Here is a 21,368-nt window from a genome sequence, read left to right as displayed (position 1 = left end):
GTGCATATCATTTGAAGAAATGTACGGCTAACTTAGAAACACAAATGAAAAGTGACATACATAGACACATGTTAGTAAATTTGAAAATATGATTACAAAGTATTGCACCGTAATTAAGACAAGTTTTGCTTGGGTTTTTTGATAAAACGTAGGCCCATTTGATTTATCTTTATGGGCTATATTGAAAATAGCCCATTTGATTACAAGGAAGAAATGGCTATGAAAAATGATGGGCTAAGGAGCTATTCTTGCTAAATAGTAGAAGTTTTGTCATCAACAAAAACACCGGTTAAGTAATTAATAAATACTTTTTTGTATTGAAAAATATGTTTGGGGTGTATTAGAAATCAGGTAGAGTGTTACACTTTTTAATAAAAAAAATATTTTTATTTTTTTAACCGGCTGATTAATATTTTTCATAATATATTAACAGAGGATCAATATATTACTAGTCGCTGCAATGTAGAAGACGTAATGCACAAAAATGTGAAAAATATTAACAAAAGACGTTTCGATAAAGTATTTTTTTAACATTTTCTTTATAATTTGATAAAATTTTGTGGGAGTTTCACTCAATAACAAGAGCCTATTCTCTTTTGGCAGGGCTAACATTGCGAGGTGGAATTTGAATATTAAACTTCTGTTGAAATTATAATATATTTCACATTTTATTGTTGTCTAAAAAACTCGAGATTATCTTTCCTTGGAGCATTTTAGTGATTTCATGTACAATATAGAACATAGATGAGGTTGTTGGTTTATTACTTACCGATTGCTCCTTTTTATGCATTAATATGTGATATTGATACCTTTTTGTGCATAACATAAGGAATACAAGTAACTAAAGCAAAAACACTGAAATTTGAATTCTATTATTTTTCGTGATTGATTTGCTAATTTTACATATAAAGTTTCTATTATGATACGCTATACCACTTAATAGCATCAGCTTGAAAATTTTAGACTCTAAAACTTGATCTTCATATCTATATACATTGATATCATCTTTTTCTTTCGGCAGGGATTGGAGCAGTTATTATATAATATCCATATTCATCACATTTCCATGATAATCTGTGAGTTTGGATCAATTTTTCTCGCCACTTCATCAGGATAAACCTGAAAGCCCTCGGTGAAAACAAATACAACACACTTTTTGTGAGAGAGAGAACAAAAAATATTAAGCTCTAAATTCAAATAAAGAATAATCAAATTGTGGTTACCTGGCCATGTCTTTCCTCACAAAAGCTTCTTGTTCTGACCTTCAACTCCCCTCTATTAGTAGTTAACCCATCCAATATTTCAGCATTATCCATTTCCTTGGATCCAACTCTGGGTGATTCCACCATCTAATGAAAAGTAAAGAACATCTTTGATATCCAATATTGATGTGTAGAAGAGAATTAAGATGAAATAGTCATAAAATTAAGCACATCATACCCTGAAAGACATATTGAAACTAAGTCCTGGAGCACCAGCTATTTCTTCATATTCAGCCGCATCTAGTTCCCTAAGATGGTGAGGTTTGAACAGCTTGGGGAGTATATGCTGCCTCAATGTGATCAGCAAAAAGAAAGGCAAAGGGAATAGTATTCCAGCTATGGGGATCCATGTCACTCCAAAACAAACCAAAAAATATACACATTGGAAGAGTGTAAAAAAGACTATGTATCTATGAGGTACTGATTCCACAAATGAAGCATGATCCCCTTCCAACAACCTGCCAAATATTGTGTAAGAAAATTGAATGAAATAATTGATAGGGGAAGTTTCATGATTATGTGAAATTGATGAAATCATAGCAACTTCCACTTACTTGTACCACCTACTAGGTGTTACAAAAAGAAGTAGTATCCTTTCCCAGAATTGATTCCCTGGAAGACTATCTATGGCCATGTAAGCAAAGTATCCCCACAGAACTGAAGTTGGTATCTTTCTTATCGCAGGCATAGCAAAGACTGATGCTCCTACAAGGAGTGATTGTAAAAGATTGCTCAATCTCTGCTCCTTTACTCTGACAGGCAAATATGCATCAATGTGTTTCTCAGGATCAAAGTTATTCTTATTGTTGTTTCCTTTGTCTTCACCATTTAGAACAACCACTTTCAAATCCTCTAGTTCTTTGGCCACTGCATGATCCTGCAAATAATCATATTCATGATCATAAGGAATTTAGCTATTGCTAAGTTAGCTTAATTAGGCTAAGGGAAGAGGAGGCTTATGCTTACATCTGGGCTGTTATCCATTTCTATGAACACTGCTTCCATCTTCCCATATATTTCAGAGTTGCTAGCTTTCAACCTTATGCTTTCCTTGGCACTTTGAACCATCTTTCTTCGGATCAACTGCAGTTGAAAAATTGCCATATCAAATATCCAATTCAATCATGATACTTACTAGAAAATCCCAAAACTGATGACCCACTTGTTTCTTGAAAACAGATAGGCTCTTGGTGTGCATAGGGGATTGAGGCAGAACTCCATTTGAAGGGGGTAGGCCAATTAATCCACAAAGCAATGTCTGAATTTTTGTCCACAGAGCAAAGCATCAATTCCAAAATGATCATTAATGTGAATGACAATTAAACAAGTCACTACAAAAGAGATATTATATATATACCATGAATCCTAGCAACAATATGTCATAGTGATATGCAGAAGGTTTTCTGAGATTGAACTCCTTCTGTTGTGCCAGCTGAGAAGCCACACTATGATCAAAGAAGTAGAGTCCAGCGATCATTAAGGCAGGAATAAAAGCAGCAAAAATATATGCCGGAGAAACCTTCCCCATATCCTGCAGCAAATGATGATTAGTAATTTCCGAAAGTACAAAAGCAAATAATTGATGTGATTATATGCAATATGGATTACTTTGATTACTGTCCAATGATGTAAGGAAGTAGATTCCCAAGCCAGAGGAGAAGTGAGCCTTCTGGGAACACCAGAAGGCACTTTACTTGGTACTACAAATGACAGTGCTGTCCACACCACCACCATGAAAGGCACCCCATAATCTGCTACGAAACTTCTGAACCACCCTGCTCAATAAACAAACTGAGTCAGATTCCCCATTCCATGCATCCTAATAATGACTCAAATCACACAGAATTCACTTGACAAACCTGTCCCATAGTACCATGACCTCGCTCTTCTGCTTTTTAAAGAAGTATAGAGAAGGCCAAAGGTGAATATAATACCCAACAATCCATTTGCATATAGCCAAGGAGAGTGGTACTTTTCCGCTGTTGGGTTTCCATCCTTAGGAAGATTGAACTCACTTATCATTCCCTGAACTTACAAAAGCTTGTATCAAAGTCCTTTTCACATGTATTATGCCTAATCATGTTTCATTTTACAGTTAATACCTAACCTATTATATCACAAACTGACCTTGATAGCCTCTTGAATGAACAAGACAGTGATCAACATGCCAAAAAGTTCACCAGCAATCCTTGTAAATCTATTAATGATATTGCCAGCATTGAATATTGCTAAAAGAAACAGCAAGAGAGCAGTCCACACACAAACCCTGAAATGTTAATAATAATATCAATTAGACATTGGTTACAAAATGAACTTGGGTTATACACAAAATGTTATTCTTACCATCCTGCCCAAGCTAAAAAGAGTTCGCGTCCCAAGGAGTCCCTATCTTTAGCAAAATTGTACAAATATGTGTACATAATGATAGTGGGTTCAGCAACTCCTACTATTAGGAGAGGCTGGCCTCCCAAAATTGAGTGTATGATGCCACAAATAGCTGTAGAAGCCAGTGTTTCTACGGTGCTCAAGCTTCCATCTATACACAGACAAAAAATTGCTCAATACAAATAACACACAAACATACGTATGCATGCTTGTATCTATGAATATCTATGTATGTATAAATATGTATTGTGCCTTCTAAGTTTTGAGTTAAGAGGCGCAAACCTGTGTCTTTACTTATCTGTTCGCCAAAGGCAATAACAGGTAGAGCAGAAGCGAAGAAAATATAGGTAGTTGGGGCCAATATCCTATCATTAAACAGAGAATGGTCGTTAGAGAATACTAAAAATTTTCAAAGAAAACCCTTCATGATCTTTGTGATAAGAAACGTACCCTTTTCCTGAACGGAAACCAGAAGTCCAATCTTCTTTATAGTGCACCAATCTTCCTCGAATATCGTTCAAAACACCCTTGAAAGGTGTTTTTAAGCTCTCCATTTCTGCATCCACGGCCTAATTATCAAGGAAATAATAACGGGACATCCAAAAGAAAAGTCAAAGAACAGAAAAATAGCGAAATATTGATGAAGAAGTAACACAAAAACGTGAGAGGAAACTCATAATGCTTTTCATAAGAATCATTGGAACACAAACACGATGTAAAGAAACAAAAGAAAGAAAACTCTATCATCTTTGCACGCACATGCAACGAAGAAACTTACCAAAGGGAGAAAAAAATGATGACAGTGTAGCAAACGAAAATGAGTATTTGAATTTGCTTTGGCTTTGAGTGCTACTTATGCAGTGGGAAAACAAAGTCTTTGCCTTTCAAAGACCCACGAGAGAGAATCCCAAGTAGTCCCCAGCTGTGAGAATTTCTATTTCTATGATGTAATATATGATATCACAGTATCACACTCACATTTTTTAATCAAAACTTTCAAAGCAATGTTAAGGTGACAAGAAGAACAAGCTCATTTTTGGCAATAAATCAAAGCAAATAAATTTCCTACTACAATTGCCACCTGTCATCTTTTCATTTTTCTAAATTATTTTTTTTCTTGACTTCTCTCTCTTATCTCTTTGTTGACCTTTCGTATTGTTAATTTTAATTTTTTTCATCTTTTACATTCAAACGAAAAAGACTTTTTAATATACTAATGATTGATAATTTTATTGCATATGAGATTTTGAATACCTTTATGTTTTAGAGACATTAATATATTTATTTATTTATTACTAATACATCCGAAGTATTAAAAGGATTGATAAGAAGATTAATAGAAAGATATTATAATAGAATCTTATACTACTGTCATTCTTTTGTATTTTTGTCTTTGAACAAATGGCATTACTCTTTTGTGGAAATGTTGGAACTAACTTATTTTAAATCCTTTTTTTTTAATTACTGAAGTAATATTAAGCACAAAGTTTTTAAAACAATATAACGTAAAAATGTTTTTAATTAATTAATTTTAGAAACTTCTCACCCCTCCCTACTATTTGCTAATCTGTGTAAGATCAAAATCACACTAACTAATTACTTTTTCGAACTAAAAAAATAAAATAATTTAATAATATTTACTTTAATTTTAAATATATTGTTTTTAACTCTAGTGCTAAGTAGTTGTTATGATGCATAAAAAAGTCAAACAGATATGCTAAGTAGTTCATTTCTCTTTTATCTTTTAATCATGTTTGGATATCTAAAAATAAAATAAATATATAACTTTATTATTTTTAAGAAATTTTATGATGAAATAAAATAAAGATTCAATGTCTTTATTTCGGAAGTTGAAGAAATAAGCTTATAAAATATAAATTAAGAAATATAATTACTTATATTAAATTTTATACTTAATGTTGTGGTCTTTCTTAATAATTAAACTCTAATATAAACAATTTTTTTTATAAGACAGATAAAAAAACAAAATAATAGAAAATAATACTTAAATGATACCCAAAAAAAAAAAAGCAAAAAAATCCTAATAGTATTACGCTTTTAGTCCTCAAATCTAATTAATTACGTTATAAAACATTAATTATTAATGTATGAATTAAATTTTGTCAATACTTTTTTCTTTTTCTTTCTCCCATATATATATATACACGTTTCCTTAAGAAGCTTTCAACCTTGATAATATTAACAAGCAATTGGTCCACTACTTTAATATTTGTGAATATAAGTAAAAATAAAAATATTAAAAATAAGAGAAAAATATTTTATTTACTCCAAAAAATCTTATTAATGAAAAATATTATAATAATAAACAATTTTATTTACAACAGTAAAAGAATGACAATCTTTTCTGTCTTTTGAGATTCTCATGGAGATTACTCCATTTTTAAATCTTTACCGCATGAAAAATAGAGAAGAAAATAAAAATATTTGAAGTAGATTTAGGGATAGAGAGAGGGATCATACTATTCCATGAGGTCCCCGACTATTAAATTTTTTTTTTAATTTATTTTTTTTCATGAATGACTTTTAGCTTCTTTTTTATTAACCATTATATAAATATATTTTTAGTATTTTCTTGAAATAATTTTATATATTAATTTACTTATAATTTAAAATTAACTCAACGACCTAAATTTATTCAATGGATTTTTTATTATTAAAGAATTTTAAAAAATTATTATTATCATTGTTATTGTTATTAAAATTAAGACTCTATAGAGACTTGTAAATTATTAATTTAAAAAACACGGTCTCTTACTATATATTAATTTGACAAATTAATAAAATATACATATTATTATGTAATACTAACATTAATAAAAAAAACAATAAAAGAAATATCAATTACAAATAAAATATATAATTTAAGTGAAAAGTTTTAAATTAAGATGATACAGCTAAATTATAAAATCATAGCAATTAAATTTTTGTGAATAATTACCCACCTTTATATTCATTAAATCTGAACCTAATTCTCATCGTAACCGTTGGTATTTTGGTCACATCAAGTAAATAAATAAAGATGCTTCGTGCGCTTCAAAATTAAAATAAAAAGACACGTCACTATTGCCGTCATTTGATAAATTATATATTATCAAGTCTATGTAAAAAATTAAATATGATAAAAATAATTTAATAAATATTTAATTAATCACCAAATACCTAAACTGACGTAAGAACTTTATTATTTATATTAATCGCACGTGGATAAGTGTTATAACACTAGGATTAACTGATAAGTGTTTCTTATAAAATTTTATCTTTCACGATAATTTTATACTTTTAAAATATAAATATTTAATTAAATATAATCTTAATTTATTTCACAAAAACTTTAAATTGAATAAATTAATTAAATTTTGTTTCTACAAAAACTATTGAATGTGTTACTTCAGCTACTTTTACCTTTTTTTTCACATTCAATGTTCTTTTCACCTTCTTGGATGGATTATTATTATTATTATTATTAAATTTGATTGTTAACCTGGTTTAATTAGTATGGGTAAACATTATGAACAAAATTTAAATTAAGGGGCAACTTTTATCCTGTAATCTTATGCATTTTGAGAAGAAAGATTGAAGCTCTCTAATCAATGATGAAAATATCTTTCCACTTTCTGGGATTTTATGGGACCATTCAAACATATTTGATGCGTATAAGCAACTATTTATAAACCCAACATTGGGCTTTGGGCTACCTACATTACATGGGACGGTTATTTTTCACCTACTTTCAATGTTTTTTAATGAACCCAAAACGTATGTCATTACCTTTTTTGGCTCTGTACATTTAAATCAACGCCTGTTACATCCTTCATTTCAAAATATCTTCTACCCTTTATAGTATTGCGCACATTTGGGAAAAAAACACAAAGTACTACAATAAAACAGCTTTATATTGCTATTAAAATATTTTTCTTAAAAAAGTTTAAGTTTGATTGTAGTTAATTGAATATTTAAGTAAGTTATTAGTAAATAACCGTGATATTAAAAAAATACTTAATTCTAAATATTTAGAGAAATAACAGTCTTACATCTACTCTATCTGAAGAGTAATTTTTTTCTCTCCAAATCTGAGGAATGATTTATGCTCAATGTCACGATGTATTTGAACTGCTATATATCTAAAAATATAGCAATAAAAAATAATATTTTATTAGAAACTGTAAGTATTAGTATATTGAATTTTATAATTTTAAAAGAATCGTTTTTCTAATAAATAAAGTGGTGGTAGATGGCGCAAACATGGATGGATTTGAATTGAATGGTTGCGATAAGTGTACAAATCAAAATAATAGAGTTTTACTTCTCCCAAAGGATTGGACGCTGTTCATCCACTTACGAGTGCGAGGGTTACCTACTTGTCACTTTTTCAAGTGTCTAACCAATCAAGCACACAACGTTGGACAAGAATATTCCCAAAGCTTAGTTTTCTTATGTTGACCATGGAAAATAACACTTGGAAAATGTGTGTGTGTGTTGCTGCTGAAAACAATGACTTGAAAAAATGGCTCCTTAGAATTGATTTCATTAGCTGTCTGTCTGTGTGGTAAACAATCGTTGTGAAAATTTGTGTTATGGCGTTATTCTTGACTAAGACGCCTGTCTAACTTCTACTGATGAACCAACATCAACACAGAAATTAACGAAATCAAAATAATAAGTTCCATTTTTTAACTTATTAATATGTTATAAAGTATTTTATAATTTTTAATTATTAAATACGATATTAAATATATTTTTTATATTTTAACAATAACAAATAACATACTTTTTAATTTGCTGTTTATTTTTATAAAATAATAAGACTATTAGAATGACAAGCAGAAAAGTACAGCGAAACTCTATAAAGAAACATCTCAGCGTCTCGCTGGTGGTGACAGTAAATTGAGACCAAAATACTATGTCTTGTAGTCACCTCAAATGGAGGGTGAAGAGAAAAAAACGTGGGTTCTTAATTTTCTTCAATCTCAGAAAAATAAAATCATCCACTTGGATTATTATTTTTCCATTTTGTGGAGGTTCCAGGTGCCACAGCTTCAGGACCAATGCGAAGGTTTATAGGAGGCTGTGACCATAAATATTTGATGGCCAACAAATTTCTCTTTTCCAAAAAAGAATGATCTTGCTAACCAGTTCCGTGGGACATTGGCTAAGTAATTAATAATAATAATATTTTATTAAAAATTATGATGAAGGTATAATAATAATAATAATAATACTTTTATTTTTTTTTGAAAAAAAATTAACCACAGTGCTTAGCATTTGCTAAACAAAATTAACAACAAAGAGATGAGCTGCGTTGGGCTGCCCAAATCATCTTCAGTTGTCAGTCGGGCGGACATGCTGGGCCCATTTACAAATATTAATGAGCAGGCACATTTTGACTTTGTTTATGAATACTTTAATTTTATGTATTCTCTTTTTGTACCACTTTTTTTCAACCATGGTAGCCCATTAGTATGGAAATAAAAATATATAACCTATTAGTTAATTTAAGAATTTAAATTTCAAAAATCACTTCCAGAATTTAATTTATGAAAAGGTAGCTAAAAACAACCACCTTAATGCTAACTACGCTTAAATTGAGGGCCCAAATAAGCACCAGCGACCCACTGATCAATGCACACTGTTTCCTTGTATTTCAGTTGTTGGCATAGTGGCTTACGAAGGTTGATACGCATTTGAAGGACAGAATGGCGGCTACATCAGCAGCTCCAAGATGAGATGAGAATAGAGATGCTAAACCAACTAGAAGGTAAATCCGATACCCCTAAAATTCTCTTGTTAGCATATATTTATACCCAAATTGTTCAAATACAATGTATTAACTGAACGTAAAGGTTGACAAACATTTAAGAGGATACCACATAGGTTGGTCCTTACAAAACAACGTGGCTGGGGTGAACTAGCCTTCCTACAATTTTCCTCTTACCTGTGGATATATAACTACAACACGCCCCTCTCAAAATTTCGTTAGATTGCTATTTAGAGAAAGTCAAATATCAGAAAAAGAATTTTCTTTCATAAAGAAGGATTTAACTGTCGGCACAAAAAATTCTGTCCATTTTAAGTTTACTCTTTACATCTTGTATCTCCTTCATTTGTTTCTGCAAACAAAACAAATTATATCAAAACATCTAGCCTAGACATGATATGTTCAATCAACAAGATTGTCGGCCATGCATTGGAAACACATTGAATAATTTTTCACGATGCTATACCTTATACAGCGCATTCCACTGATAATTGGATTTCAGATATTGCAGTAGCCATTCAGTGGCCATCTCGTACTCAATTGTGTTGGGCTGGGAACAATGTGATGTTGATACTGCATTTCTCTTAAAAAAAGCAAAAAACACAAAGTAAATCATGTTTTCAAATGTGGGGGAATAAGGTAAAGTAAATCAACCAATTAGATGAGTTAGGCTACAATCTCCTGGCGTTGCTTATGAAGTGCAGTTCTGTCAAAGACCAAATGGCCTGTGAATTTTCCTCTCTTGACTGGTTCACTTAAAGTTTCCTTTGTGGCACATACAATCCTGCATGAAAATTTTAAACGGTATATATTACGCAGTACATTATCATGCGAAGTTAGCAATTTGTCTATAGTCCTGTTTATAATAGAACATTATGGCATCATTCGATTTATGTAGCTGACTCTAACTAGTATGAAAGGTTTGGTTGCCGTTACAATATTATGCAAAGTTTAAAATGCTTCAGAAAATCAAAGCCATCCAATATCAAAGATTTCTTCCCTTGCATTGCAACAACAAATGATACAAGCGGAATGGAAAATGCATATGGTTTGCATTAACAATGCAGCAGCTACTGGGACGGAGTTTCCATATTGGCTAACTTTTCAACTTCATAATATAATATTTTTAAGAGGTAGGGGGTGTTATATCGCTTAGATGTCATCCAAGTTCCTAAACAGAACAAATTATCACTGGAGAACAATCAAAGAAACTAGAAGATAAATTCAACATGAAAAACAAAGCAACAAACAAATTACCTCCCTCCTCCAAGAATAAGGCATCTCTTGTTCAACTCAGATATTGCAGATTCAGCTGCTTTTTTTGTTTTAAAAATAACCAATGCTCTACCTGTCAGCAGATGAGAAAACAAAATCAATGGATGATCTAAAAATCACAACACATTTATCATGCACCCATGAATTTGACATTTCTCATCATACCAAAGAAACAGCAACAAAAATAAAATGAAATATGGGATTGTTTGCTGATTATAAAGGTAAATCTGTAAATACCACAGTATGTATTGGAAGTCAGGCTCCTTTCTATCATCCTTGCCTCAACCTGCTCATTGAGAGCATGCCATACAAGATTCTGAACAAGAATTGAAGAAAAAGAAATTAAGAAACAAGACCACTAGGCACAATGTCAACATTAATTTAAAATATAAACCCAAACTTCCACTTAGGAGGGAAGAATAACTCTTCTCACAACCGATTGTCCCATTACATCCATTTAAGTTTCAATTATTTGATTATAATCATACATGGCACGTCCGCACACAACAATATAGCGTATTTTAAATAAATCAAAGGTCCTTCCAAAACTATGCCAACATATAGATTATATCAGTTTCAACTAACAGAAGATTTTTCACTTTTCAGTTGTCACATTGAATAGCAATTCTACAGCTAATCATGTCGTGTCTCTGCTGATGTTGAAATTTCCATAAAATTGTTCATAATTGTAGATGGTTGTTATTTTCAAAAGTTTAATGTGCAAATGAATTAGGCAGCAACAACAATTGTACAGTTTGTTTGTCATAGCACCATCTTAACACGAATAAAAATATAAACAGGTTCTATTCAATAAAAAGTAAACAAGCAACAAGAAAAGAATTTGAACCTCTACTTCATGTGACGTATAGGATGGATCCAGATTATTCAGTAAAATCAGGGAATCCAACTCTTGAGCTTTCTGTAGTCTGTCATCCCAAGGCTACAAATGAAATAGTTACTAAGAAATCAAGCATAACAATGTTATATCATTATGATAGAGAAATATTACATTTACTCATATATAAAATCTGTGGTAAGTAAACATGACTAAAAAGATAAGGAAAAATGTTTATAGTTTTAGATACTAGGTCAATATAAACCAGTTTAGATCCCTAAGTACTAGGTCTTAAAGTTCTGGAAAAGTAAAGAACCTTCAACATAAACACTATTTATATATTATTTTAGACACAGAAACCAGCTCCTTTTTGTATTATCCATATAAGAAAAAGACTATTTGCTGGATAAATCCAAACAATGAAATGATCAAAACCTAAACCACGAATCTAAAATGAAAATAAAGAAATAAAAGCTCACCATTTTCTTAAACCACTTTCTTTTTTCCTGCAACAACAAAATTGGAGGTTGGCAAGGGATTAGAACCGTGACTAGAATCACATACAAAATCACATTTGCAGGTTACAGATTATAAATACTTTTTTTGTTACCACAAGGTTCCCAAATACTTGTTTTTGTTACCACAAGGTTCCCAATCTTTTTTTCTCACTTAAGAAGATAGTTAAATCATTTATACCCAGCAAAGAAGGGACATTTTGCATTTAAAGAAGTGAATGATGAAAGAGTCCTATCATTGTAGTCAAATAATAAAAGGGGAAAAAAAAGAGCTTTGATATAACAATTAACAATATATACAATGATGATGAATCTCTCATATTCGACAATATTTACAAGGTTTGAAACAAGTAGATATTATGGTGTATCTGATTTATTCACCTTATCTAGGATTAATCTTTGAGAAAGCAGTTAAAATATGATAACCAACATTGATTTTTAGAAACTTACTGCATTTGGTCTTTCGGTCACGACAATAACATTTTTGTATGTTTTGACTCTTTTATCCTGACTGACTTGTAGCTTCTTCTCATCAGTTTCCTCTTCCTTAAGGGTTTTGCTACTTTGACCAATGGTTGACTTCTCCTCTACGATCTTCCTCTTTTTATATGGAAAAGAATGCGATGATCCCTTTGGCAACACATTCTCAGAAGTCCTCACTTCAGCTTTATCATTAACTTGACAGTGCAAGATAGTCGAAGGATCATTCTTATTCTTAATCTCAATTTTAGGTCTTATATTTGTCCCAACATGCAGATGGGTACTGGGTTTTATATCCCTCTCCCTGTTAAAGAACAGCTCCACTGCAGAACAGTAACACAATGAGCTAATGTGTCTAGAAAGATAACTTAAAACAACTGCAAGCTGCTGTATTACAAAAATTTCACTAATTGCTCCAAATTAACAAGTCAAAGAGTTTCTACATGAGGTATGCACAGTTTTAATTAATGAAGATAGCAGGTCAAGAAATACAAGACATGGATCACCTTTAACTCCACCAATCACATCAGGAAATTTATCACTGATTACACGCCTGTCAACATCAAAAGTATAACTGAAAAAGTAGTTTGCCATCTTTAATTCCGTTTCAGATGGCTCAGGATTTCTCTTGTCCTTTGAAGTGCAAACAATACTGCAATTTCCAAGAATTGCTTCCTGAAAACAAAATTTTAAATGGAGGAAATAGCATCAACAAACTTCTAGAAAATGACAGACTGAATTTTCAACATATAAAATTTTATGAACTAGAAAAGTACCATGTAAAACAAAAAGACACATTAGGTCTTCCCAAAATGATAATGACAGAATGTACCAAAACAGGAAATTCAAAACATGTTAGCTACAAGCCTACAACGTGTTTAACAACAACTTACGTAACATCTCAATCCAACCATCTAAATGCATGCCAGTAAGCATGTATGCATATCTTCAGCAAGATAACATGGTGCGTGGTTTATAACAGTGCTAAAAAGTAAACCAAATTCATTAATAATAACAATTTCAGAAGTGCAAAAGGGAGTCTGGTATTTGGATGAATGCAGGAAAATGCTCCTCTCATTCATTTTTAACCTTCTGAAGTTCCTCTTAAAACTGGCATTATATTAATTGTGACTCGGTGTAATCTTGATTGGGATCTTCATAATCCTCAGCTCTCTAGTATGTAGATGTAGAGTTGACGTCTAGTTCCCCCAATCACAAAACACTTCAACTATGTGTTTGGAAAAGCTTTGTATAGGAGAAATAATCGCTTATTTTTCAAAGCTCTCTCAGAAAGCTAGAAAAAATAACCAATGCCAAAGTTTGCATAATCACCATTTTCAACCTACCAAAATAAACTAACATGTGCAATCAGATGTCATGATCCCAAACATTCAGACCCCTTAAATTCCACATTGAAATAAAACTTCTTCTTGAATATATAACTTCACACTCAAAACTTTAATGATAACTTGAAAAGCAATTAACACCGTACACGATCAATACGTAGATAATATCATAAATTGAAGCAATTAATCAACTAAATTACCAGAGGAAAGTCATTGGAAACAGCTTTGCCCCCACCAGATGCCAAAAACAACTCATTCCAACATGGCTTATAATCTCCAAAGAACTTCCGAATCTCAGCAGGACGAAGAAACCAGATAACTCTGGCCATCTTTTGACAAGTTGACGTCTCAAACAAGTTCACAATCTTGCCGATAGAAGTCTCAACAAGCCCTGTAGGATGAAAGAATGCACAATCATGTAGAAAGTACTCCTTATTTTCGAAAACAAATGATTCATAGTACCGCACGTCCTTATTCTCCCCACCAACTTCCCTCTTATTACCCCACTTAAATTCTCCAACATTTTCCTCTGACGAATGTGACATGGCTTATCACGTGCCACTCACAAATGATTGGACAAAAACCTGAGATAATAAAAAAAGAAGATTACACACTAAAAACAATATATTATTACTATCAAGACGCGAATCTAATAGAAGATCAAGTATAGAATGCTGAAGCGGCAAAGTCGTTACTAAAAGGGATTAAAAAATGATTATGACAAACAAGAACGTGATTATTATGTAGAACATGAATAAAGAAGATAATGTTAGCATCGTTTCGGTCGCGAAGAATAAAAACGAGTTTTGAATACGGTGACATTTTCAATAATCTATTAGCTTAGATGCTTCCATTGCATTTTTATGGCGCAATGATAGTATTATAGTAAAAATGAAGCAGTGTGAATGGAGTACCTAAAAACAGAGAAGCTGAGTATCAACGTGCGGGGGGGAAGTGGAAGAGAGGAAAGCAAAGCATTGGTTAGTACTTAGTGGCTAGTTAACAGTAAGTAATGGAGGAAGAGGGAAATGTAAACGACATCGTTTTGTATCTGCACGGGTTAAGAAATAGGCGCTACCTAGCCCAGTGCAGGGGCAATGAGAGCATGGAAGCATGCATGGCATGACCATTGGCATGACCATTGACCACATTCCCAAACTCATTCACGCGTTTCTAGCGTTTCCCATCCCACTCTTACAATCTGTTCTTGTTCAACCTTTTTTTCTCTACCTAAAAATGTATTTTCAAAACTTTTTTTTTTATGTGGTGTTAGAAATATTAGAAAAAATTTCAACAATTTATAGTTTGTCTAGTTTGATTTGGATAAGTGATCCTTGGAATAGAAATACTTATTTTACACGCTAACAATTTATCTCTATCGATTTAACTATTATCCTCAGCATATTTTAAATTTAAATAAAAGAAATAATTAATTCAAAATATGGAGCTAAACGAAAATGTTGACTAAAGAAATGATAAAACTGCAATAAAATTCATGAGTTTAAAATAACAGATTTGTTAATCTCATCTCTTCAAATTAATTTAAAAATTTAGATAAAAATGAAAAGTTTAAGTATGAAAAAATTAACACGGCCAAATTTATTTAACTTTTATAATAGTGAAGTGAGACTTAATTAACTAAGAACTTGAGAGATCAAACTTACAAATAGTTTAAATTAAACAGACTAAAATTACAATAAATAAATAAATAAGTAGTCATAAGCTATTATCTAATATTAATATTTCAAAAAACCAGTCTTTTTTACCAGCTGAAATAAAGAGAAGATTAAACCTGAGGTATCCACAAATTGTTTTGGCACCCAAAAAAGAGTTTAAATTTCATTTTGATACGTTGTTTAATTGCTTTAGTTCGTAGACCCAAAAGATATATTAAATCCCTATTAATTTAAGTCGTGAACACATAAGGTAACAAAGCTCTTCCAAGTTCCTATGAATGAATGTAAATGAAGAAAAAGTTGTGCTAATAAAATTCTCCCCTTATTTTAGCATGTTTGAAATAGCATATTTCAAGAGAAACAATCGATTCTTTTAAAAAAAACTCGTAAAAGACTGATAAATAAGCAATGGTTTTTTAAAAATAATTTATATCAAGCATGCACTTGATAGGTCAGCGCAACTCGGATTCATCATAATTCAATTTCAATGTGGCTTTAGGAAACCAATAAAGCAATTAAAAATGTGGAAACGAATTTCAAACAATTTGTGGGCTTCAATTGTGACCAAATTATAGTCATAAAAAACTGTGTTAAGAAGTGTGAAGTGCTTTTATTTAGAAGGTCGGAATCATAAAATGATAATTTTCAGCAGCTGGAAATAATCATGCTACATTATATTCATGATCAACCTGATGATAAATTAAATTTACAAATGTATGTTTACTTATCTTCCCACTTTCTTTTAGTGGGAAATGACAAGCAGCTCAAATGAGGATAAATATTGACGGCTAAAAAAAGATGGGTAGGAAGATACGAGTTAAAACCCCTAAAGCTGGCACATCAAAAACAACCAAGAGAAGAGAGACGCCTTTGGTCTCTTTCTCTTGGAAGTAATATTTGCTTATAAAGAAAGAGAAGTAGAAACCAAGATAATGACAGGGCAAGGGAAAACGGGGAAACAAGCACGCTCAATTGATGAACCTATGTATTGTCAACATGAAAAGAGATGGTCATTGGCTTTGCGAGTTATATACAGAGAAGAGTTTACTAATGAAGGGAGATATAGCTGCAAGCAACGCATTTGGACACTCCTCATGAGGTAAATGGCCACATCCGGATATCGCAACCAGTCTCTGCATGTGAAATGGGTAAGGGAAGTATTAGGAAACCTTGAAAAGTAATCATATGCCGCAAAAAATGCTTGGGAAATTAAAAATGTGACAGGAAAACAACGGGGAAATGAAAAAAGAATCATCCACCTTCCGATACTCCTTCCAATTACACCCTACTTTCTTACCCCCGATTCAAGAGCATGATGGGAACTTGTATACTTACAGAATTTACAAATTTGGAGGCCATTGCTTGACAATATTTCATAGAGACAAGTGAATCTTCAGCACCAGCTATAACCAACACTGGAATGTCTTTTACAGCTTGTAATAATGATTCTTCATTTTTGGCTGAAAGAATGGTTTCAGATGACAATTTACCAATCTCATGAAGTGCTTCATCCCATCCCTCTACATATAGAGGCGCCTAAACACATTTAAAGTACAGTGTAACATAAGTCAATAAAATCCTTCCCCAAACGTGATACTCAATAAAAGTACAAGCAACCAACACCCAGATGGAAAGAAAAAAGAGGTAGAAAGATCACATAGAAGGTTGTAAGCTAAAATTATAACCAGCAAGCAAAGTTTATCATGGTTTATTAGGATATGAAAATAAAAAAATTAGCAAGGATTATACGTAAAACTAACAACATTCTCAAAAAGGAATATATGAAACTAATAATATTATGTATTCAATATGCCAAACTATCCAAAGATAGCTTGAAATATGGGGGGTCTACTCTAGTTAACGTTTGTGAAAGTACATTATACGACATTATCTTTAGGTTAGTAGTAATTTTCCATTTTATACAATTACATATCACTGCAGTTTAAAAGGAAAGAGAAGCTCCTATTCATGATTATCAACGTGTAGCTAAAGGTACCAACATACCTTGTAGAGAGTCAAAACTTCTGATGTCAATTTGGTAGCATCATACCATGAATGCCGATTCACCACTTGGGTGATTTCTGTTCTTAAGAGTGGACGAACCAAATGCTTCTTTCCAAGTGAGGTATGCAGAAGGATTCTGGCAAAGGAAGGAACTACTTCTCTTGACAAGCTAACATTTAGCAATATAACCCCTTTCACTGTAACCTGAATGACACAAGCAGATGTAATGACTAAATCAAATGAGTAATGCGCACATTAACAATAAAAATCATAACCACAATCATTAACGATTAGTTCACATCAGACAACTTTACTAAATCTGAGTGCATGACCACTGTAAAGTGATATCTTCATCTATACAAAAATGAATACATTACCAAGCTACTTTACTACTGTCCATGGAATCCAGTTTTTTTTATCAGTCTTGACTATTTTGTTGGATAATTAGCAACTAACGTGACCCTAGGCACACATGAATATATATTTTAATCCCAACATTACATGAGGATTGAGGCCTTCATTCTGAGTAAGTAGGTCTCCTAATGGATTCTATTTCAGCTTGCCATCATGACCCCACATATCACGACAAAAATAAATCATTAAAACAATGAACACAATATGCTCTATAGCATACTTTCATCACCATATTGTTTGAAAAATTTAAAGGAGTTTTGCTGTTCTTTAACCGATCAGGTCCACTTACCAGGTCCAATTAAAAGCTCAACTGCACAATGCAGATTTGGTTCCGTTATCTATTAAACATATGAAAGCAGGAAGAAATACTCACATTGAAAGAATTCATTGATGTTTGAACTCTCTGTGCAGCCATCAAAGCAAGCAACCCTCCATCATCATGACCAATTAGCACAACTGAAGAAAATCGAATCTCAGAACAGAAAGACAAAAGCAGGTCAACCTGGAAGAAAAAGAAAATTCCATCAGATACGTGACTTCGGATAAAGCTTAATCAAAAACTAAAAACGTAAGGGAATATGTTGGTCCAAAGGCTGTCAGTTGGATATAAACTGAAAGCTCTAGACCTTGAAAGCCAAAAATAAACTATCCCATTCGAAGGGAAGCAATCTCATCACAACTTCAGACAGAAAAGGAAATTGGCACATACTTTTGATACTTGTTTAATGATCATGTCTACAAATATAAAATATCGAATGTATTCTAAAACACCTCACTAAGGATTAATAGTAATCACCTGACTTTCAAGTTTATAAGGATTAGGCAGTTCTTTTTTCTCCCAATCCTCCTGACGCAGCCTTGAAGTCAATCCCCAACCAGGCCTGTCAAATGCAGCAACTGTGCAATTACTCTGCCGAGCTAGAGATCCCATTACTTGTCGCCAAGAGAAGACACCTCCCCCAAACCCATGTATTAAAACAATACCTACTTGGCCAACGCCCTCTAAACTTTGCTCCAAAGACGAAGATTCTAAATTAATTGTTTCATCAGCTTCACAAATTTCATCTAGATGAAAAATGGGGATATTGTCAGAAAGAAGGGGAGTAGTTACTGGACCATCTAAAAGAGGGGCATGTAAAGATAAGCTATGGAATTGATTGCTATAGCTCCTGTAGAGTTGTCGTTGGCTTTTTGGAGACATAGACAGTAAATTCCTACTAAACTTTGACAAGCCCCCAGCCATTGATGAAGTACTGCAAATAGAACTAGATTCAAGCAAGGATGTTGAGGACAAGTTAAGAGGAGGTGAACCAGGCAGGCTGAGCTTGTAATGGAGGGTAAGGCCTTGGCAGGTGAGGAATAAGCTCTCTGAGTCTGAAAGTAATCTGACTGGCAGTTCCTCATCACGAGCTGCTCCAAAAGCTCTACACTTCATTTCACTATCACTTTTTGGGGTTCTCCCCCCAGAGGGAACAGGAGAACGAGGGACCTTCTGATAGCCAGAGAAAACGTTTTTGCATGAAAGGACCTGCTAAATTGGACAGAATTTTTAAAAAAAAAATTACATATGCATCATCAAAGTAATTACAACTGTCATTAGAGAAAAAAAGTAATTAGAACTGATCAACTTAAGCTTTTTTTTAGAAATTTTTTTAAGCTGGAGCATAATATTACCGCCACCTAATTCTGAAAAATTAAAAAAGAGAAACCAACATACTGAGCACTAGACTGAGATGTTATTATAACGCTCGAAAACCATTGCAAACTTACCGCTTCAGGGTCAACTCGGTGAAACAGGAGCTTCCTCCTTGCTCGGCAGCTAGTTCTATAAGCAACCACAGTATGGCCAAGGGCAAACACAACTGACGAGAGAAATAAGACAGGCATTCCCCACGACTTCTTCAAATGGAGTCTCTGCCTTGTAGGGGAAACCGAAGTTTCTGCTTCAATCTGGGAATTTACAGTGAAAACGCAAGCTTTGACTGAAAGTAGAACAATTGAAATAGAAGAGGACAGAGTCACAGTTCCAAGGTAAGGACCATGCGAAAGAGCGGGTCCATCACAAATGGAATAAACACCTGCATTCATTTGTGGAAAAGAAAGGGCCAATATGAGAACAAAACTTTTATTTTTAATATGAAAAAAACTGCAAAAATTAACACGCAGCAGCGATTCATTTGATTAAAAAAATTCCAGCCAAACGGTATGAGATGCTGCTACATTGAATTTAACTAAAAATGTATTTCTCATCATTTCAGGAAAAAAAAAAACCATCCTTCCATTCCTGATCAACTTCCATTTTATCATTTGATGTAAAGCAAAAGAACATAAAATTTATCACGTAAAGAACATAAGATGAATCATAACGTGCTCAGTTGAAACACTATAAAAACTGCGTAAATTAGTACGACTACGAGAAACGATTTCATGGAAGAATCTAATTAGCAAAAATATAAAGCTAAACTATAATAAAATAAACAGCGAACAAATAGTTCGATAGACAAATTAAGCAATATATCCTTCACCTTCAAATGCTCAACCTGAACAAAAAGATGAAAAATGAATTGTCCTAACAGTAGGATCATCATCGTGGCGTCATGTCATAATGCAAGTGAAAAGTGAAAGGGATGCCACAAAAGCAGAATAATGGATCATACAGATAATGATGAAGGATCTTATGACTGAAACGAGAGGAATATCCGTCAATGAGCTCTTGAAAGCGTATCGACGAAAATGCTCCTTGAAGCCGTAGCACCTGACGCACGTGAAGCTCGAAATCAAAACGCAAGGCACGAGAACGTCGACCACCGCAATGAGCACCGGCAGCGACGTCACCAGCAGCGACGCTACCAATGTCCCCACGAAAAAAACCATCCGAACGAACCTCCGAAGCTTCTCGAAGCACTGCCCTCCCCTCGCCATCACGACTCAACAAATAGGGATCCGCCAGCCGGTAACGGTTCCCAGGTTCGGCGAGCGGTTACGACGGTTTTCTTAAGAAAAAATCGGTTAATTAGTCGAAACTTGAAAGAGAATGATCTCCGAATCCGATATCCAACAGAAACCCTAGCTCAGCTAAATCGAACACGGTGTTAACCGGCGGCGACTCATCGGCCATTCCCGGCGGCGGAAGTTCAGTGTCGCCGGAACGATTGCGTGTGAGGCAAGAAGAAGGCCATGAACATCGCTAGGGTTTCAGTGGAAACGAAAACGAAGACAGAGAGAGATAGAGATAGAGAGAGAGAGAGAGAGAGAGAGAGAGAGAGAGAGAGAGCAAGAGGGTGGAACGATGAAACCCCTCTCCCTATGATTTGTCCACAAGTTTTGAAATCCCCTTTGCCTTTCGCCTTCTCCAACTTCTTTCTTCGTTTCACTTCCTTCCTCTCTCTCTCTCTCTCTC

General features: G+C 33.2%; 3 protein-coding genes across 6 annotated transcripts; all 3 read right to left on the bottom strand.

Annotated features, from left to right (window-relative positions):
- Window positions 1-737: 737 nt before the first annotated feature.
- Window positions 738-4,664, bottom strand: LOC113854036 (boron transporter 4-like). Of its 2 annotated transcripts, none has more exons than XM_027484850.1 (14): window positions 4,426-4,664; window positions 4,098-4,216; window positions 3,930-4,012; window positions 3,606-3,798; window positions 3,390-3,528; window positions 3,122-3,287; window positions 2,871-3,037; window positions 2,620-2,793; window positions 2,425-2,520; window positions 2,229-2,345; window positions 1,817-2,139; window positions 1,441-1,720; window positions 1,224-1,349; window positions 738-1,119 (listed from the first exon to the last, which is right to left on the bottom strand). In XM_027484850.1, the coding sequence occupies exons 2-14, from the start codon at window positions 4,199-4,201 to the stop codon at window positions 1,057-1,059; spliced, it is 2,031 nt and encodes a 676-aa protein (XP_027340651.1). In that variant the 5' UTR covers window positions 4,202-4,216; window positions 4,426-4,664; the 3' UTR covers window positions 738-1,056. The 2 variants fall into 2 exon arrangements, with proteins under 2 accessions (XP_027340651.1, XP_027340652.1); XM_027484851.1 differs by having other exon boundaries at window positions 761-1,119; window positions 4,098-4,203; window positions 4,426-4,636.
- A 4,885-nt stretch (window positions 4,665-9,549) lies between these two features.
- On the bottom strand, window positions 9,550-21,368 carry LOC113853885. 3 transcript variants are annotated; one of them, XM_027484573.1, is made up of 16 exons: window positions 20,626-21,172; window positions 19,739-20,046; window positions 18,765-19,496; window positions 18,342-18,470; window positions 17,555-17,758; window positions 16,886-17,086; window positions 16,585-16,683; window positions 14,075-14,458; window positions 13,035-13,203; window positions 12,499-12,851; window positions 12,013-12,039; window positions 11,546-11,638; window positions 10,936-11,014; window positions 10,681-10,771; window positions 9,890-10,207; window positions 9,550-9,775 (listed from the first exon to the last, which is right to left on the bottom strand). In XM_027484573.1, the coding sequence occupies exons 1-8, from the start codon at window positions 20,888-20,890 to the stop codon at window positions 14,426-14,428; spliced, it is 1,971 nt and encodes a 656-aa protein (XP_027340374.1). In that variant the 5' UTR covers window positions 20,891-21,172; the 3' UTR covers window positions 9,550-9,775; window positions 9,890-10,207; window positions 10,681-10,771; window positions 10,936-11,014; window positions 11,546-11,638; window positions 12,013-12,039; window positions 12,499-12,851; window positions 13,035-13,203; window positions 14,075-14,425. The 3 variants fall into 3 exon arrangements, with proteins under 3 accessions (XP_027340374.1, XP_027340375.1, XP_027340376.1); XM_027484574.1 differs by lacking the exons at window positions 9,550-9,775; window positions 9,890-10,207; window positions 10,681-10,771; ... (4 more) ...; window positions 13,035-13,203; window positions 14,075-14,458 and having other exon boundaries at window positions 16,153-16,683; window positions 18,765-19,499; window positions 20,626-21,368; XM_027484575.1 differs by lacking the exons at window positions 9,550-9,775; window positions 9,890-10,207; window positions 10,681-10,771; ... (4 more) ...; window positions 13,035-13,203; window positions 14,075-14,458 and having other exon boundaries at window positions 16,207-16,683; window positions 20,494-21,368.
- On the bottom strand, window positions 9,704-14,419 carry LOC113856023 (protein ANTI-SILENCING 1). Its single transcript, XM_027487645.1, has 9 exons — window positions 14,075-14,419; window positions 13,035-13,203; window positions 12,499-12,851; window positions 11,546-11,638; window positions 10,936-11,014; window positions 10,681-10,771; window positions 10,099-10,207; window positions 9,890-10,006; window positions 9,704-9,775 (listed from the first exon to the last, which is right to left on the bottom strand). The coding sequence occupies exons 1-9, from the start codon at window positions 14,417-14,419 to the stop codon at window positions 9,704-9,706; spliced, it is 1,428 nt and encodes a 475-aa protein (XP_027343446.1).

Source organism: Abrus precatorius, unplaced genomic scaffold, assembly GCF_003935025.1.
Source record: "Abrus precatorius isolate BTA unplaced genomic scaffold, Abrus_2018 Scaffold11, whole genome shotgun sequence".
NCBI classification, from domain to species: Eukaryota; Viridiplantae; Streptophyta; class Magnoliopsida; order Fabales; family Fabaceae; genus Abrus; species Abrus precatorius.
The sequence above is the reverse complement of the archived record's forward strand: the minus strand, read 5'-3'. Positions and strand labels throughout refer to the sequence as shown.

Excerpts from the sequence above, each read along its gene's own strand:
- LOC113854036 (XM_027484850.1), bottom strand. The coding sequence starts at position 4,201 with ATGGAGAGCTTAAAAACACCTTTCAAGGGTGTTTTGAACGATATTCGA. Across the intron at positions 3,288-3,389 it reads TCATTCAAGAGGCTATCAAG|GGAATGATAAGTGAGTTCAA; the intron begins GTCAGTTTGTGA and ends TTGTAAGTTCAG. Across the intron at positions 2,346-2,424 it reads TATCTGTTTTCAAGAAACAA|TTGATCCGAAGAAAGATGGT; the intron begins GTGGGTCATCAG and ends TTTCAACTGCAG.
- LOC113856023 (XM_027487645.1), bottom strand. The coding sequence starts at position 14,419 with ATGTCACATTCGTCAGAGGAAAATGTTGGAGAATTTAAGTGGGGTAAT. Across the intron at positions 11,639-12,498 it reads TGACCGAAAGACCAAATGCA|CCTTGGGATGACAGACTACA; the intron begins GTAAGTTTCTAA and ends TTTCATTTGTAG. Across the intron at positions 10,007-10,098 it reads ATAAGCAACGCCAGGAGATT|AGAAATGCAGTATCAACATC; the intron begins GTAGCCTAACTC and ends GCTTTTTTTAAG.
- LOC113853885 (XM_027484573.1), bottom strand. The coding sequence starts at position 20,890 with ATGGCGAGGGGAGGGCAGTGCTTCGAGAAGCTTCGGAGGTTCGTTCGG. Across the intron at positions 16,684-16,885 it reads CCTCCAAATTTGTAAATTCT|AGACTGGTTGCGATATCCGG; the intron begins GTAAGTATACAA and ends TTTCACATGCAG. Across the intron at positions 14,459-16,584 it reads TCATTAGTAAACTCTTCTCT|GTTTTTGTCCAATCATTTGT; the intron begins GTATATAACTCG and ends TTATTATCTCAG.